Genomic DNA, 16,953 nt, shown 5'->3' on the forward strand with positions numbered 1-16,953 from the left:
ATAGTATGCCATCCCTCAAGGAAGTTGCCCTTGAGATTCTTCCATCTGCTTGATAAATACTTATGGTAAGCAATTCTAGCTTGTTATGTGCCATAACTGAGGAAATCCACTATGGTGTCTTTTTCAGAGCACACAATATTGTTTTAATGTATATGTATTAGAAAAAACATTGACATTAACTTAAGACTGCTGATTTGTTGACACCCCAAACAGTGCAAACACCTACTTGGCACCCCTTATATTAGCTTTCTTTATTCTTTTTTTTTTCTTGTCACATCACATTACCAATCTTACTAATAAGAACTACTATCCTACTTTTAATGTTAATTACTATCCTACTCTTCTTATCTCTGTTGTCAATGAATCTTTTTCCTTAACATAATGTCTATACGAACTACTATCCTTCTTTCTATGTTAACATAATTTATGAAGCTACCTTATTATGTGATGAGCAACAGGGGTTGGTCTCCAGCTCTTTTGCAGAGATTTTGAAAGGACTCTACACACTTGCCATTTGATTAACGAAGTATTGAAGTTGGGGCCCAAAGAAATGGCGTTTTCTAGCATAAAAGTGGTGTCAATGAGTAGCAAGTTGTTACTTGTACAGTTTATAAATTCATCTTTCGTCATTTGTGTGTGGACTATTGTGTAGAACTTTATCAGACCATCACAATCACTGATTAAAAGAATCACTTTGTGTTTTTCGCTGTTTTTTTTTTGTTATAATACAAATGAAGATAAGGTCCTGTATTTTGGTAAACAAAAGGTGGTGGCTTGTTATTAATCTTTGCTATTGACGATAATTGGTTCAATGTTGTACTTGTATCTTTTTAATTATGAATATATATATTTTGTTTGTTGGCTTTGTAACTTTTTTTACACCACATTGTAACGTAATACGTAGTGTGTTTGGACACAATGTAACTTAAATTTGAAGTTATCATCTAGACGGTGTTTTACTTCCAAATAATTTTTTTTTTACTACACCAGATTAGTTTTCTTTTATCTTTCCGTCCAAGACAAATAGTAGAAGAAATTGATTTTGTATTTTTCTCTATCCATTTTGTTGTCTTTGTTTCATTTCAAATAGTGTTGGAGTGATTATATGTTGACACCTTTACATGTCATACACTCTATCAATATTATTTTTTTCAATTTTTCCTATAATATTATACCATTGTACCTATATATTCAACCCAAAAACATATTATACATGTATTTCTCTTGCGTTTTTGTTTCCCCTCTCTAGCTATTAATAAAAAAATGTATATCCACTAATCTTTTTCCAAGCTTTTACGTATAGGCTACAATATTATCTTTAAAGGTTTTTTAGAACTATATTCATTACACGTAGTAAAAATCTAATTCACACTCTTCATTTCTCTCTCTGCTATAAGCACTTATAAGTGTTTCCAGGATAAAATTTGTTAATTTTAATTACATTTCTATTACATGTTAAAAAACTATCATTTTATATATTTATTTCAGAAATAACCAAACCACCCACTCATTTATTCATTATCCATTTCCGTAATTCGACTGAAAAATAAATAAATACTAATCTAAAATTATTTCCCTCAAAAGAATTAAACTCAAATACTATTTGAACAATTTATCCTTTAACTTCAATATATTAACCACTTATATTTAATTATTTGGTTAAAATGTCTTTATATTTTTTTTTTTCATTTTAATCCTTACAAAATATATATTTTATTTTTCTTCGTTAAAGCATTTTTAATAATAACTTTTTCCACAATTCAAAACATCTTTTTACTGTTTAAAAATCTAAAATACTTTAAAGACAAAAAATAAAACAAACACATTTTGTATTAAAATAGAAAAATTATAATGACGAAAAATGAAAAAGAAAACATTAAATTACATGGACGAAAAAAATATTTAGACCCTCAAGAAATAAATATTGGCCTTGAATAAACAGAACAGATTGGTTACTCAGTGGATTATAGTGAAATCAGGTCATGCAATTTCCCATGCATAAAAAATTAATCTTATATGAGATATACTCAATGGCAAACAAATGAGTAATGACACCATTCATTCTCATCCAATCATCGTGTACCACTTGTTCAAATAGAAAATTAAAGTGAAAAGAAATAGGTAAGTAAAAAATAAAAAGGCACTCCTAATCTATACATAAAACAACAAAAAAACTTCGGAAGAAAATGTTAAGAATGACACCATTCGTTCTCCCCTCATTACTAAACAGGAAGTTGGCAACCTTTTCACATATAAAACCTTAGAAATGAGAAAGAAACTGCATTACTACAAAATGTAGATACAATCTTTGGTGATGAGAGATGTCATGAAGGAGAAACTATGTACATTATTACACGAGCAAATTCCATGACGGGATGAAATGACCGAAAACTTTCCCTTTTTCTTCTAACTTACTGGGAGTTACAAAATTTTTTTTTAGAACTATATGGCAATACTTCATAATCAGATGAAATATATCCGAATATGAATACATTGACAAAATACAGATCCTATCAGCTTAACACTTAAATGAACTACAAAAAAAAAAAAACCAAGAAAGGGGGAAAAGGAAAGAAGAATTTCCTTTTAAGATTTCATAGAAGAACCCAATTATAAAACAATGAACCTAAATCACAGTGGAAAAAAAATGGTACACCTGCATATTGCAAACAAATGATTTTGTATAGAAGAACAGAAACGACTCGGTCAGTCATGATGGATCTGGTTCCAGTTTTGGGACGATGGCAGATTTGAGCTCTAAATGAGAAATACGAACAGCTCCAATAAGCCTCTCGGGCAATTCATCAGGTGTATTTGCCTGTCAATAATAATTTTGTCGCAATTTCACAATACACACTAAAACATCAAAAGAACAGTCAAACAATCCATTGTGAAAATTAGTTTAACTTGTCAAGCATTTATTCAGAACCAAGAACAATTTTTACCTCTCAAACGCACATGCCTAATATTCCAAAGCTCCCGGTTCAAAACAAATTATAGTCGTGATAGAAAAAATCCCCAACATTTAAAATTTGAACCCATTCAGATTTTCACACCAAATTGAGAACTTTTAGTAAAAAAGCATCTGTTTTGATACAAATACTTAAGCAACAAATTCAGACCAAATAGATAGCTATTATTAACAATGGTAATGAAGAAAGCAAAGCTAGTGTATTTTCCTTGATCATAATTCGGCATCAGGGTATGTACCACATCGTAGTATCCACTATCCATCTCTCCCATACATATTAGGTAAACTAATGGACACTTCTTGGACACAATACAACGTGACCTCAACTCAATTAACAACCAAATTCACACTTCCACTACAAAGTTTGCTATCCATCTTATCATTTAGTGCTTAAAGATTTACAAAATTTTAATTTTAATAGAAGACTTCATCTACATAATAGTATCACCACCAGTGAAACTTTTTTTTTAGCTAAATCAAGTGCACTCAATTTCAGAATATACATACCATTCCCAAATACAAAAGTGCAAACATAAAAGCAGCAGCATGCAGTGAATCTTCAAAACACACACAGCAGAGCAAGATATTGTTACTTTGGAAAAAATGTTTTTGTTACGCATAACTAGCTCAGCTTCATAGAGTATTTATAATTCCTAGCAGTTGTAGGAAAAACAGGTAATGAAATTTAACACAATTCGTAAAAACAGTAACAGATTTGTTGTCATGTCATTTAGCAGGTCTCCACAATCTGAAATATTGAAGACCTACAACCTACCTAAATGATTTCAACTAAAATCAAGTACGACTAGAAAATGTGAAATCAAAGCCATTATGCTTGTGCAATATGAACATGAAAATTTCACTTGAAATGAAGGTGAGGAGGAGTCAAAACCTCACTTTCTCTCACAGCTTTATTAGATTCAAAATGTTACATATATATAGGATACAAAAAAGAGAGAGGAGAGATGACAGTGACATCTCACTGCTGCCTTCTGAATAAGGCTTACAGATTAAGCTACCAAACAAGGCTAAAATACAAAAAGAAATATTCAACATTCAACACTCCCCCTCAAGCTGGAGCATATAAATCATATGCACCAAGCTTGGAACATATAGTCTGAATTCTGGGTCCTCTTAGGGACTTAGTCAAAATATCCGCTGGCTGGTCATTAGAACCAATGAACTCAGTGACAATCTCCTTGGACAGAAGCTTCTCTCGAATGAAATGACAATCAATCTCTATATGCTTAGTCCTTTCATGAAAGACTGGGTTTGAGGCAATATGAAGAGCAGCCTGATTATCACAATACAACTTCATTGCAACTCTTCACAAAACCTCAATTCTTGCAGAAATTGTTTAATCCACATGAGTTCACAAGTAACCATAGCCATCGATCGATATTCAGCTTTTGCACTAGACCGAGCTACAACCGTCTGTTTCTTGCTTTTCCAAGAAACAAGATTTCCTCCAATGAAGACACAATAGCCTGATGTAGACCTCCTATCCATGGGACAGCCAGCCCAATCAGCATCACAATATCCTGATAATTGCGTATTACCTTTGTCTTCATACAACAACCCTTGTCCAGGAGCTCTCTTAATATACCTCAAAATACGCATGACAGCATTCCAATGGTCCAAATGAGGATTTTGCATAAATTGGCTAACCACTCCCACAGCAAAGGAGATATCAGGTCTAGTGATGGTAAGGTAAATGAGTTTTCCCACAAGCCTCCTATATCTCTCGGGGTCAGGATAAACTTCACTTTGATCTGCCATGAGCTTCAAATTAGGATCCATAGGACTTTCAACAGGTCTAACAATTTTGCATACCTGTTTCTTCTAAAATATCAAGGGCATACTTCCTCTGAGAGATCACAACACCATCTCCTGATTGAGCCACTTCAATACCAAGGAAATACTTCAAAGATCCCAAATCTTTGGTCTGAAAATGACTGAATAGATGCTCTTTTAGCTGGCTGATCTTAGTAGCATCATTCCCTGTAATCACTATATCATCAACATAGACCATTAGATAAACACATTTTCCAGGAGATGTATGACAATAAAATACAGAGTGATCAGCTTCACTTCGTTTCAGTCCAAACATGTGAACAACATGACTAAATTTACCAAACCAAGCACGAGGAGATTGCTTCAACCCATAGAGAGATCGATGAAGCTTACACACAAGGCCATACTCCCCCTGAGCAACAAACCCAGGTGGTTGCTCCATATAAATATCCTCCTCAAGATCACCGTGGAGAAAGGCATTCTTAATATCAAGCTGATGGAGGGGCCAGTGACGAATAGTAGCCATAGCAAGAAACAGACGAACAGTGGTGAGTTTGGCGACAGGAGAGAAAGTATCACAGTAATCAATGCCATATACCTGTGTGTAGCCTTTAGCTACCAAACGAGCCTTAAGCCGATCAACCTCACCAGTGGGCCCAACTTTAACAGTGTAGACCCACCTACAACCCACAGGGGTCTTACCAGGGGAAGAGGAACAAGCTCCCAAGTACCATTATTTTTAAGGGCCTGCATTTCATCAATCATAGCCTGTCTCCAGCCAGGATGATCAAGTGCCTCACGGACAGTGGAAGGAATGGCAAGGGAAGACAATGAACAAACAAAGGAACTGTATGAAGGAGACAAACGGTGATAGCTTAAGAAATTATAAATAGGATGAGGATTACGAGTAGAACGAGTACCTTTTCTGATGGCAATGGGCCAATGTGAATCAGAATGAGGAGAAGAAGTGGAAGGAGAGGGCGGATCCATGAGTGGAGGACTGGTTGAAGAAGGACGAGAATCACTAGGAGAGGCTTTAGGTACTGGAGATCCAATCTGCCTTGTCCTGTGTTGATCTGTAGTCAGAGGTGGTAAGATGACTTCAGGTGAATTTGGTGAGGAAGATGGAACAATACTGACATTTTGGCCTGAGTTATCTAGGGGATAAGGAGAAGGAATAGGAAGAACTTCCTGAAGAGATGAAGAATGGTCCACGGAGGGTGAAAAGAAAGGTGTGTCTTCAAAGAAGGTTACATCTGCAGACATGTAGTATCGTCTCATGGTTGGAGAGTAGCATTTGTAACCCTTTTGAAGACGAGAATAACCCAGGAAGACACATTTGACTGACCTAGCAGAGAGTTTATCTAAACCAGGAGACAAATCATAAACAAACAGGTACAACCAAACACTTTAGGAGAGACATGAAATAAAGGATCATGAGGAAAGACAAGTGAGTGAGGAATTTGGTTTTCAAGAGAAGAAGAAGGCATCCGATTTATTAGGAAACAAGCAGTAAGCACCGCATCTCCCCAATGATGTATCGGAACATTCGAATTTAGCATTAGGGAGCGTGCAGTTTCAAGAAGATGACGATTCTTCCTTTCTGCAATACCATTTTGTTGTGGTGTGTGAGGACATGTGGATTGATGTAGAATACCTTTGGAAGACAGAAAAGAAGAAAGATCATGAGAGAAATACTCTTTAGCATTATCACTTCTGAAAATTTTAATTGTTTTTCCAAATTGATTCTCAATTTCATTGTAGAATGACACAAATATAGGCAAAAGTTCAGATCTGTCTTTCATTAAATAAACCCAAGTACATCTGGAGAATTCATCAATGAAGGTTACAAAATATCGAAAACCAAAAGATGTAACACGACTTGGTCCCCAAATATCAGAATGAATGGTAGAGAAAGCCGAGTTACATCTTTGTACAGTTTGAGGAAATGACGACCTGACATGTTTTCCTAGTTGACAAGACTCACAATCTAAGACTCGAAGATTCTTAAGACCAGGGACCATCATCTTCAATTTTGATAAACTTGGGTGTCCTAGACGATCATGCAAAAGTTTGGGTTTTGAGATTGCAAAACAAGACCCAGGTGGACTGGATTCCAAATAGTAAAGTCCTCGTGATTCATGTCCTTCTCCAATCAGTCGCCCCGTCCCATGTTCCTGAATAACAAAAGAATTAGCAGTAAAGGTTACTGAACAATTTAACGAACGAGTTAATTGACTTAGTGAGATTAAATTATAGGGACACTGCGGAAGGAATAAAACAGAGTTTAATTTCAAGGAAGGAGACAATGAAACTTGACCACTTCCTTGAGACGCAACCTTGGAGCCATTAGCTACAGTGACGAGGTGAGGAATTTTTGGTAAGGAAAAGGATGAAAAGGAAGACTTATTACCAGAAATATGGTCAGAGGCACCTGAGTCGAGTATCCAAGGACTAGGACCTTCAATTGATTGAGAGATACAAGCTGTTGAAAAACATGGTACAGATGAGGATTGAGCTTGGTTGCTGGGTCTCTCAGATTTGAGCTTCAAATACTCCTGATACTCCTCATCAGAGAACTTAGACTCTGCTTTCTCTGATCTAGAAACCTGTGCAACCTTGTCAGGAAACCCATGCAACGAATAACAATTCTCTTGGGTGTGACCCATCCTCTTGCAGTAGGTGCAATGAGGACGTCCACCCCTTCCATTGCGGCCTCCTCTGCTGTTGCGACCGCCTCCTCTACCACGTGATGCAACCATTGCTGACGTCTCCACACTATCAGTAGGATTTTCATCCTTCGATAAGTGAGGCACACGGAGAAGCCTAGTGATGAGAGAATCCATGGATGGAACCTGATCCCCAGCGAGTACTTGATCACGAACATGATCAAAGTCTGAGTGTAAGCTTCTCAGGATAAGGACCATGTAAAACTTGTCCAGTTTCCTGTTCACTTCTTCTAATGAATCAGCCACAAGAAACTTTCTCAGCTCTTCCACGGCAGCCCGAGCCTTACCCACATGAGCAATCATGTCATGGCTGGTTTGCTTAAGGGCTGTAACCTTCATGGTTGCATCAAATAAGCTCTGAATATCATTGGCAAAAATTTCTTGAGCCTTCTTCCAAAAGGAACGACACGTTTTAAATGATCTAAGGATATCCAAAATATCCGGCTCAACTGATTGCCATAACACAGCACACAGTTGATAATCAAGCTTCTCCCATTCGGCTCTTTTGTCACTTGAAACAGAATCGGAAGCTTTCTCCAAGTGGTCATGGTGTCCTTGACCAAGAAACCAAAGTTCTACGGAAGCAGACCATGAGGGGTAATTTTTCCAATTGAGTTTAGCAGCTGTGATGGTTGGAGTCCCGGAGAAGGAGAAAACAGGTCCAGGGGAAACCATTTTGACCCACAAGGTGAAACCCTAAGGGAGCAAAAAGGTGGAGAGAATAGGACTGTAGCGTTCCAGGTGACGAAACTGGAAGCTGAGGGCTGGAACGGACTCAGGAGAAGCCGACCAAGAGAACGGCGGAGGCGCGGCGCGATTCCGGCGCCGGGACGGCGGCGCGTGGACTACACGCGCCGGAAGACGCGCAGGACGGTGGCGGCGCGTGGCGGCGCGTGGCTGCTCCGTTGCTGACGCGAGTTGGCCGGCTGGCTCACGCTTCCCAAGGCGAGCCTAACCCTGGCTTCGCCGGAGAAATGGCCGCCGGAAAGTGACGGCGGCGGCGGCAGACGGCGGCGGTTGCGGCGGACGGCGGCGGGCGACGGCGGATGACACCTGCTCTGATGCCAACTTGAAATGAAGGTGAGGAGGAGTCAAAACCTCACTTTCTCTCACAGCTTTATTAGATTCAAAATGTTACATATATATAGGATACAAAAAGAGAGAGGAGAGATGACAGTGGCATCTCACTGCTGCCTTCTGAATAAGGCTTACAGATTAAGCTACCAAACAAGGCTAAAATACAAAAGAAATATTCAACATTCAACAATTTCCACACTGAATGCAACAAAATAGCTCTAGCCCAATTGCTGCCACTTAATCCCATGACTTGTTTAAATGTTAATTACTAGTATATCAAGCTCACCTGTACAAGAAAAGCCATATCAACCACCAATGTTGTAATCACACCAATAACCAGACCCAAAACTCCATTAGCAACAGTAGAAGAACCAATATCAACATCAATCTACAAATAAAAAGTAATTGATTAAAAAACCATGGCAGAAAAGTTAGGATACATACATCATCCATTAGTAGGAAACTTCCTACAACAAGACAGACAAAAATTTATAAAGATATTGAATGAAAATTTACTTCTAAATACTTGGGACCCCGAATATAGTTGCAATCAACCGCCTTTCCCAGTAAACAAGGAGTACTACCAACACTCTGGCGTACAATCCATGAGCCCTGCATTTTTAAGATGGAAAATCAATAAGGAGTGCAAAGAGAAACATATGCTGTTTCTCCATCCTTTAAGGAAAGATGGTAGTAATAAAATACAAATAGAAGTTGAAAAGAAATAAAATCAAAAACCATAAATATAAACAGAAGAAAATGAAAGAGAAAGTCATAAAAACCAAAAATATGGTAATGATAAGAGATTCAGTTATGCGGATTGAGCTTTAGACCAAAATACATATGCATCAACTTGGTAGCAGGCAGCTCCACAGCTGCATATACCAACTTAAGGCGCATTTGTTTTAAGGACTGTACAAACTAATATACACACACACACACACACACACACTGGCTATGCACATCAGCCCATCAAGCCTTGCATGGTAGCGACAAAACAAAGGAATTAAAACTCAAATCCTCATTATATGGTCAATTTTGAAAATTGTATTTATGATAAGACGTACTGCAATCCTACAGATGGTAAACAAACCACCATGCCACCTTCATTGGTCTAAATTGTTCTATAATCTAGACCTAAATCAGGCATAGGGTCAATAAACTTCGAATGGGAACTCCCCAGTCCCCACAGATGCACAGCAGCACTTGAAACCTTGGTTTTCAAACCCATGGTTTAACCTATGACCACTTGGCTAAACCAGTTACACTAAAACACAGCTGATAAAAGTTGGTGAAATTCAATAAATTATAAATTCAGTAAGCCCAAATATTTGAGCCAACTTTTCTTCATTCTTGTAAGTGTTATGTGCAGGGCAGAATAACCCAACAAGCAATTTGGCAAATATGAAGGAAAAACACTTGAAATAAGAATATAGACTACTGTTTACTTATGTAATGCATCATGAATATGCAGTGAATCTTGTTCTAGAATCTAGACTATGAGAACTGTTTTGTTCCCTTTTTTATTTTTCCATTTTGTGAAGCCAATGAAGTGTAAGGTCAATCACTAGAGACAAAGGGAGATCAAGAAAAATATAAGCAAAACAATTTAGAAGAATACAGAGGTTGATAATTTGTCTATACTATACACATGATTAACGCAACAATATGGCGTCACGTCACTTAATTCATGTAGCTAACCCCATCTATTTGGAAAAGGATTGGCTGTTGTGATGCATCCAAAGTTATTAAGAAGAATCTCAGTAAATAATATATTTGAAGTTTTAGTCTTCAACTGAGCCAAATGGTTTGTGTAATCCATGTAGCCGACCTCACCTAGTGGGTTAAGGCTTTTGTTGCTGTATTTATCATTTAGGACAAATTCCATTGACATCCTGTGTGGTTTCTTGAAATTTCACACGATATCCCTGCCCTTGTAATGCTTACAACAGTAGCCCCTCTTACGAGGTACACGTTTTAATGTGTTCGAGTAACAAGGGTACACAATGCAATGTATTTCAAACAAATAAGGGGGTTACTATAGGAGTTAAAATGGCGGGGAAATCGTGTAAAACTTCAAGAAACCACAGGAAGTGTCACTATAATTTGCCTACCGCTTATCAAACTGATAAACATTATGAGTTCCTCAGTTGAATTTACCCACCTCTTCTAACCCCCCCAGACACACCCAAAAAATAAAAGCCCATTTGGTACAGAGCATCTAAAATTTTATTTACAGTACAAATGGTTTACTTTCTCTAGTAAATTACAAGACTATAACACCAAATCTAACGAAAAGCGGAAAGAAAAAAGCTACTGGAAAGAACCAGATGACATAAAAGCATCCACCTCAAAATTAATCACATGGAGAATATTAAACAAAGATAAGATAATGAATACAAGAAAAAAATGGCAAAGCCCATATTAAGACTTAACTACATAAGAATGATAGCCACAAATTATAAAATAGACTAGCAAAGGCAGTCAAAGTTGCCTAATTATAATGATGACAAACTTCAGTAAATACCTTTGGGACTGATGGTATGAGCTTAAACCTGCTGTTTCGAAACTCATCATCACCATCAACAAAGCGATGCAAGAGGGATCCAGAAACTAACTCCTTTGTCACAAAATAAAATACCATACTATAGTGTGTTGATGCAGGCACCTACAACCAAACAACATGCATTTGTTAACTTCTAATTCTAAACCTTCGAAGTTTAAAGTTGAGTAGTTGAGTCAGTCACATGAAGAAAGGAACTCACTTGAAGATTAATAACAATGGAGAAAAATCCTTTTTCTGAAGCAACCTACATAGACACAAAATTAGGACTATTGTCAGCAAAAGCCTTAATAAAACATACAACCCACTCTACAACTTCAATAAATAATAAAAATGGAAATCAAATTCACCTCATTGTATATTATAACTGATAACCATCCCGTTTAAGCAAAGATATTATCCTCCCTTAATTTATGTGTTTCAATTGCAAATGTGTGGGTTTGCAGGTTTGGGGGCTATCTTGGTCTGCAGTAAGGTGTTTAAAAAATAGTGCAGGTGTGGGGTGTTTTAAACCCAGAGAGCATTTTAAAAAAAAATTACAACAGTAGCAGTGTGTTGTATACATTCATTCCATTTTGCAATCACCACCCACAGCAGCCTTACAAGGATGACAAGGATAAGCCATGGAGCATACTGTATACTGTATTTTAATCTGGGGTTGGTAGGGTATAAAAAAAATTCAAATTGAATGAGGGATTTTGGGTTTAAACATTCAACTTTAATGAATAAGTTCATTATCAAAAAACAAAGATGGTGTCAACAATAGTTTAGAAAAGAGAGGGGGGTGGTTCTGCTCCATCTTTGTATAACATTTTTAGCTAAAGAGTTAACATGGAATTTCATTAAATTCTTAAGCATCATCATGCCCCATTTCAGTTAACAGGGGTTGGTGTTTTTATGTCCCAAATAGGATGGCTATTTGGTGTAAACAATAAGCACCAACCATGAGGAAGGAGAATTTAATTTTCCCATAACGATTCACTCATTAAATATTTATGCAACAAAATACAATCATGTATACAAGTGACAAGAAGCAGACATAGAATAATGAAAAATAATCAAATTATTATTAGGCTTCAATTATCACTTCATTATTGTGCTTCAAACAAAGGGAACCTGGTAAACTTTCAGTTGCTACAGGATACTTATAATGACCTCCCAGACCACCTAGAGGACAAGGTGGATCTTTTGGGAGAAAGTAATGTTAGCAACTACTCTTAACCACAGGGGAATTGAGTAAGGGGCAGAAGAGGGATTTGGATCTTAACAACCTGGCACACCTGGCTAGGAGGGTGGGAAGGAAGAGGGAAGGATTAGAAGCAAAGATAAAAGGGAAGGGTGGCAGAGGGATAGGGGATTCAGTAACTGATTGAGTTTTGGGGCCTTTGGATAGGAAAATTTGCAGATCCTTGAAGTTCTACAATCATTACAATGCCTATCTTTTGTTTTCTTTTGTGCTATGCATGTTTGTGATGGACTTGTGATCTCTGTAATTGAGTTTACCCCTATTTTCTGTAACAAAATAGCTAGTTCAAATCACCAACCAATAATCTTCATCAAGTAACAAAAAACAGACAAGGCTAAGTTAAATAACTCACTTGCGCCGCACAACCATGACGCCTAGCCACATGGTCCATTCTTTTTGAGTCTTTAAACCAATCAACAGCAACAAGGTCCAGCATATGTTTTCCAGCAGGAACCTTCTAGGTTAACCACGAAGGAATATGAATACACCCAAACAATGATCAATTTTGATTCAGGAAGCGTGCGTATAAAGAAATAACAAGAGAAGACCTTTGTTTTGTCATAGCAATAATGCTTGCTTCTGACTCTGAAGTTGTTTCCATCAGAAATTTTCCAGCAGTCCCGAGCATTATCACGGTCATCTCGGCGCAAATTGCCCGAAAAGGAAGAAAAGTCAATTTCATGTGCCGGTTCTTCTTCCAAGGCTTCAGTTTAGGAAAATGTTATGATAAGATTTAATTGAGCTTCTAATGTGCATGCATCTTTGTATGCAGGTGCTTCATGCACATGTTTGTAATTGTAATATTATTAACTTCATCAAGGTATAGCAAGCAATACCTGTTTTTCTCACATCATTCTCAAGACCAATTTGGTATGCCTGAAAAGTATTAAAATATTAACACTTAGAACTTATGAAGCAAACCTCAAAAGTATAGATGAGGGAATGCAAATACAACCTCTTGTTCAGGTTCTGCTATTTGAAAATCTTCTTCATCATCAGAATATTCATCTATCAAGGCAGAACTTCTGCTTGTAGCATTCATTTGATCAAGAGAAGTAGGATTGACAGAAAAATCATTTGGCTTCTGATTCTTCTTTGAAGAAACAGCTGTTGAGGACATATTAACCATGACAGGAATTCTTGGATGAGCATTTCTTTCATCTGATTGAGCAAACCATTCACGTAAACCTGTAGAAATAGAAGGAAAAAATACAGGCATTTTGAAACACATTACACATCAGGCTCTCCCACAAAAGAAAAGAAAAATCCAAAATGGGGCAACCTCCACTCCTCAACTTTTAATTGTCAAATTGATAGAAAGAGAAAGGTATATAAAAGGAGCCATGATGATAGAAGGAAGAGTGTTACCAATCTATAAGAAAATTGTCGCGTAAAACTGTAAAAGAAAATGAACTCACCAGCTACACTATTTAACATTTGACGGACACAATACTGCTGAAAAGATGACAAGTAACCCACACCCCATCCCTTCAGATCAATCTGCATAAGATGCTGGACTTGTGTCCTGGGCCTCCCATTTCGAGGTTTTAAGGGGGAAATATTAAATCCTCCACCTGTAGAAAGTAGTTCTTAGACCTAAGAAATTTCAATAAGAAAAACAGAACCATAAAGAAAACTATACATGAGATGCATCAATCAGTAGAAACAAAAAATAATTCTTGAAAACTAGTGCATACTAATGATAATGATAAAAAAATCACATAAAATCAGTTTATCATAAAGTTCAATCTTCATTTTAAGCTGACAGATAACACACTGCAAGGTTCCATTTTTATCTCTTAGATCAAGAAAACATTTCACATGTTTCAATTCATTAAAAGAGGGAAACTTCAATCCTAGGCAACCAACAACCTCAATATGATAAACAACAGGCATCCTAGATGTAGTAGCATTTCCATGATATTTTCCAACTAATTAGCTGTCCCTAACCAAAGATCATTATTATATCCATTCAATTGGAGGTAACTAAGGTAAGGTAATTGTTTGTCAGAATAAATATTCTAATGAAATTAACAAACTGCCAAACATAGATCCATTAGTTTTAAGATTTAAAATTGGGTGTGTTCATATGCGTGCAACATCCTAAAAAATAAATTAGAGGACCAAAATAGAAATTAAACCTCTTTTTTTATTAAAAAAGAAATAAATACTAATACTAAGAGGAAAAGGAGCTAAAGGAATGACTCTCCTTTAGCGGAAAAAAGAAAATAGTACAATGTTTAATAAAGAAAAAAATACTCAAATCAGAAGAGGCAAGGCTCTTAAAATAAACTATTAACAAAACACCAGAGAGGTCATATGCATAACCTATTCCATAATAAATTGAGGACATCAAGACCCATTGAAATGTAGATCAATCCTACTCTCTTGAACTTTGAAGGACAGAGTCAGATCTATAAAGAATTTAATCTTACTTTCAATATGTGCCCGAACACACCCAGGCTGTGGACCACAGTTTTCATGTTCCCTAGAGCGAAATAAAACAACTGCAAGAAGAAGAAACATCAATGCAAACTTCCAAAGTAATAAACACAAGGTAGGATCTTGATAACGAGTGCTTTAAGCACATCAATTAAGGAGCATCCAATGCCATCCATAAAATGTTTATGATCACCTAAAGAAATGTATTACATGTTTGAGTTCCCAATATAATAAATAATAAATTATTTATTTAATACTCTCTGCTTTTGTTTCCTTAACAAGTGTCATTGTTAGCAATTCCTATGAAAATATACCAAAATCTTTGAACAAAAAAAGAAAATCCCTACCATAACTTCCATCATCATTTCGGCGCCAGTATCGCACATAACAAAGATCACGAGGCCACACAAACCTGCAATAATAAATGCATAGCAGTTTGGGTCAACACAGTTAACCACTTTACTTCGGGGATGTGCAACCATTTCTTAAATCATTTAGCCAGTCCCATATTATGCTTTCATATATACAAAAAAAAAATAACAGATTTAAGTGGGAGACCCAAATATAGGCTTACATGTCAAGAAATAAAACAATTTATTCAGAAAACTTATGACACAAGATACAAATAAATTTGGTTCTCCAAGAAAAGACATCTCCATTCATTTATGCAAAAATAATAAATAGGTTAACTCTAATATAAACTACAAACTATTATAAACGATAGAGAAGATAGATTATCTTTACATTGGGAACCAGTCTAGCTGAAGTCGGTGATAAAGAACTGCCGTATGCCCATCCACCTCCTCAACTAAACTACCATGTAGGAAACTGCAATCCCATCTGCAGACATGCGAATAAATATTTGCAGATTTATGGAACATCAAATATCTAAAACAAAGAAAAACTTGTTTTCTGTATTTCCCTTATCACTACAGATTAAAGCATCCTTGACCTGTTGTAGATCTGCAGGAGCAGTTTTACTGCCATCTGGTAAGTTTTCATTAAGTTTAACTTTTGTGTTACGGTGAATATTTTTAATTTAACTCAAGTGATAACTGGAACAATTTCTGAAACAAACTGGGTGATGCCAGAATCTTGCTAAATTTTCCAAATCTTTCTATATTCCAGTTTATGTTATCATACTCAGACTCAGTGCATCAACAGTAATCAACTCATCTTTATCACAATTATGAAGAAGATAATAGAGGTTCCTAACTAATTACTCCTCTGACCTTGCAGTCAAAACTAAACAATTTGTACCTCACAGTCCTCAATCCCCTCATCAATCAGAATGATCTTAATAAGACTCATCAGTTTACCATCTACAATAACAACCAAGTGTTAACCCACTAGGTCAGGTCTGCTATATGGATCATATAAAAATATTGAGCTATTAGGAAACCAAACTTTCAATTAATTCATTCAAAATTAATTTATTTTTCAATAATTTTTTGCCTATTTTTTTCTTTGGTCTTCCTCCACCCTTTTTAATGTAACCCTCTTCCATTTGGTCCACCTTTCGCATCACGGCCTCTGTTGGTTCTTAGCTGTTTTCCTCACATGACCAAACCCATCTTAGGCAAGTTTCTATCATCTTCTCAATAGGTGATACTCCAACATATTCCCAAATACTTCCATTCATAATCTTATATTCTTATCTTAATATTCAACTTATCCACCTCAACATTCTCATCTCCCACTACTCCAGCATCCACCAAAAAAAATCATTCCTAGTCATAGAAAAACTAACATACCCTGGTGTCAGAAGGCTCCTCGCTACGCGAAAGTATGGGGGAGGGTCATTGTACGCAGTCTTTCCCTTGCATTTGCAAAGAGGCTATTTCCAGATTCAAGCCTATGACCAACCGGTCACCAAAGCACAACTTTACCATTGTCTCAAGGCTCACCCTCATTGCTAGTCATAGAAATAGCAGAAAAAATATGTAAGTAGCTTTCACCACTAACAATACCCCATTCATCACCATTTATAACATAGCAATGCTTCATTTCTCTCCTTGACCAGTCTCCCCTAGTATTTTTCTCAACATTCTGACCACTTTACCCCTTTAGCATCTAAGTTATTAAATTAGATGGTTGTCCTTCAGAGTTATTTACTGTTTTTATAGGATAC

At 36.5% G+C, this 16,953-nt stretch overlaps 1 protein-coding gene and 1 long non-coding RNA gene across 3 annotated transcripts; one reads left to right on the top strand and one right to left on the bottom strand.

The window, feature by feature from the left end:
- On the top strand, window positions 1-857 carry LOC114404144. Its single transcript, XR_003664833.1, has 2 exons — window positions 1-65; window positions 459-857. It is a non-coding gene; the product is annotated as an uncharacterized LOC114404144 (long non-coding RNA).
- A 1,396-nt stretch (window positions 858-2,253) lies between these two features.
- On the bottom strand, window positions 2,254-15,939 carry LOC114404145 (protein ENHANCED DISEASE RESISTANCE 2-like). Of its 2 annotated transcripts, none has more exons than XM_028367247.1 (13): window positions 15,567-15,939; window positions 15,170-15,234; window positions 14,816-14,887; window positions 13,799-13,954; window positions 13,336-13,568; window positions 13,217-13,256; window positions 12,929-13,083; window positions 12,733-12,834; window positions 11,337-11,381; window positions 11,099-11,239; window positions 9,088-9,183; window positions 8,858-8,959; window positions 2,254-2,818 (listed from the first exon to the last, which is right to left on the bottom strand). In XM_028367247.1, the coding sequence occupies exons 1-13, from the start codon at window positions 15,701-15,703 to the stop codon at window positions 2,711-2,713; spliced, it is 1,452 nt and encodes a 483-aa protein (XP_028223048.1). In that variant the 5' UTR covers window positions 15,704-15,939; the 3' UTR covers window positions 2,254-2,710. The 2 variants fall into 2 exon arrangements, with proteins under 2 accessions (XP_028223048.1, XP_028223047.1); XM_028367246.1 differs by having other exon boundaries at window positions 12,733-12,837.
- Window positions 15,940-16,953: the final 1,014 nt, after the last annotated feature.

Source organism: Glycine soja, unplaced genomic scaffold (genome assembly GCF_004193775.1).
Source record: "Glycine soja cultivar W05 unplaced genomic scaffold, ASM419377v2 tig00000850_1_pilon, whole genome shotgun sequence".
NCBI lineage: Eukaryota > Viridiplantae > Streptophyta > Magnoliopsida > Fabales > Fabaceae > Glycine > Glycine soja.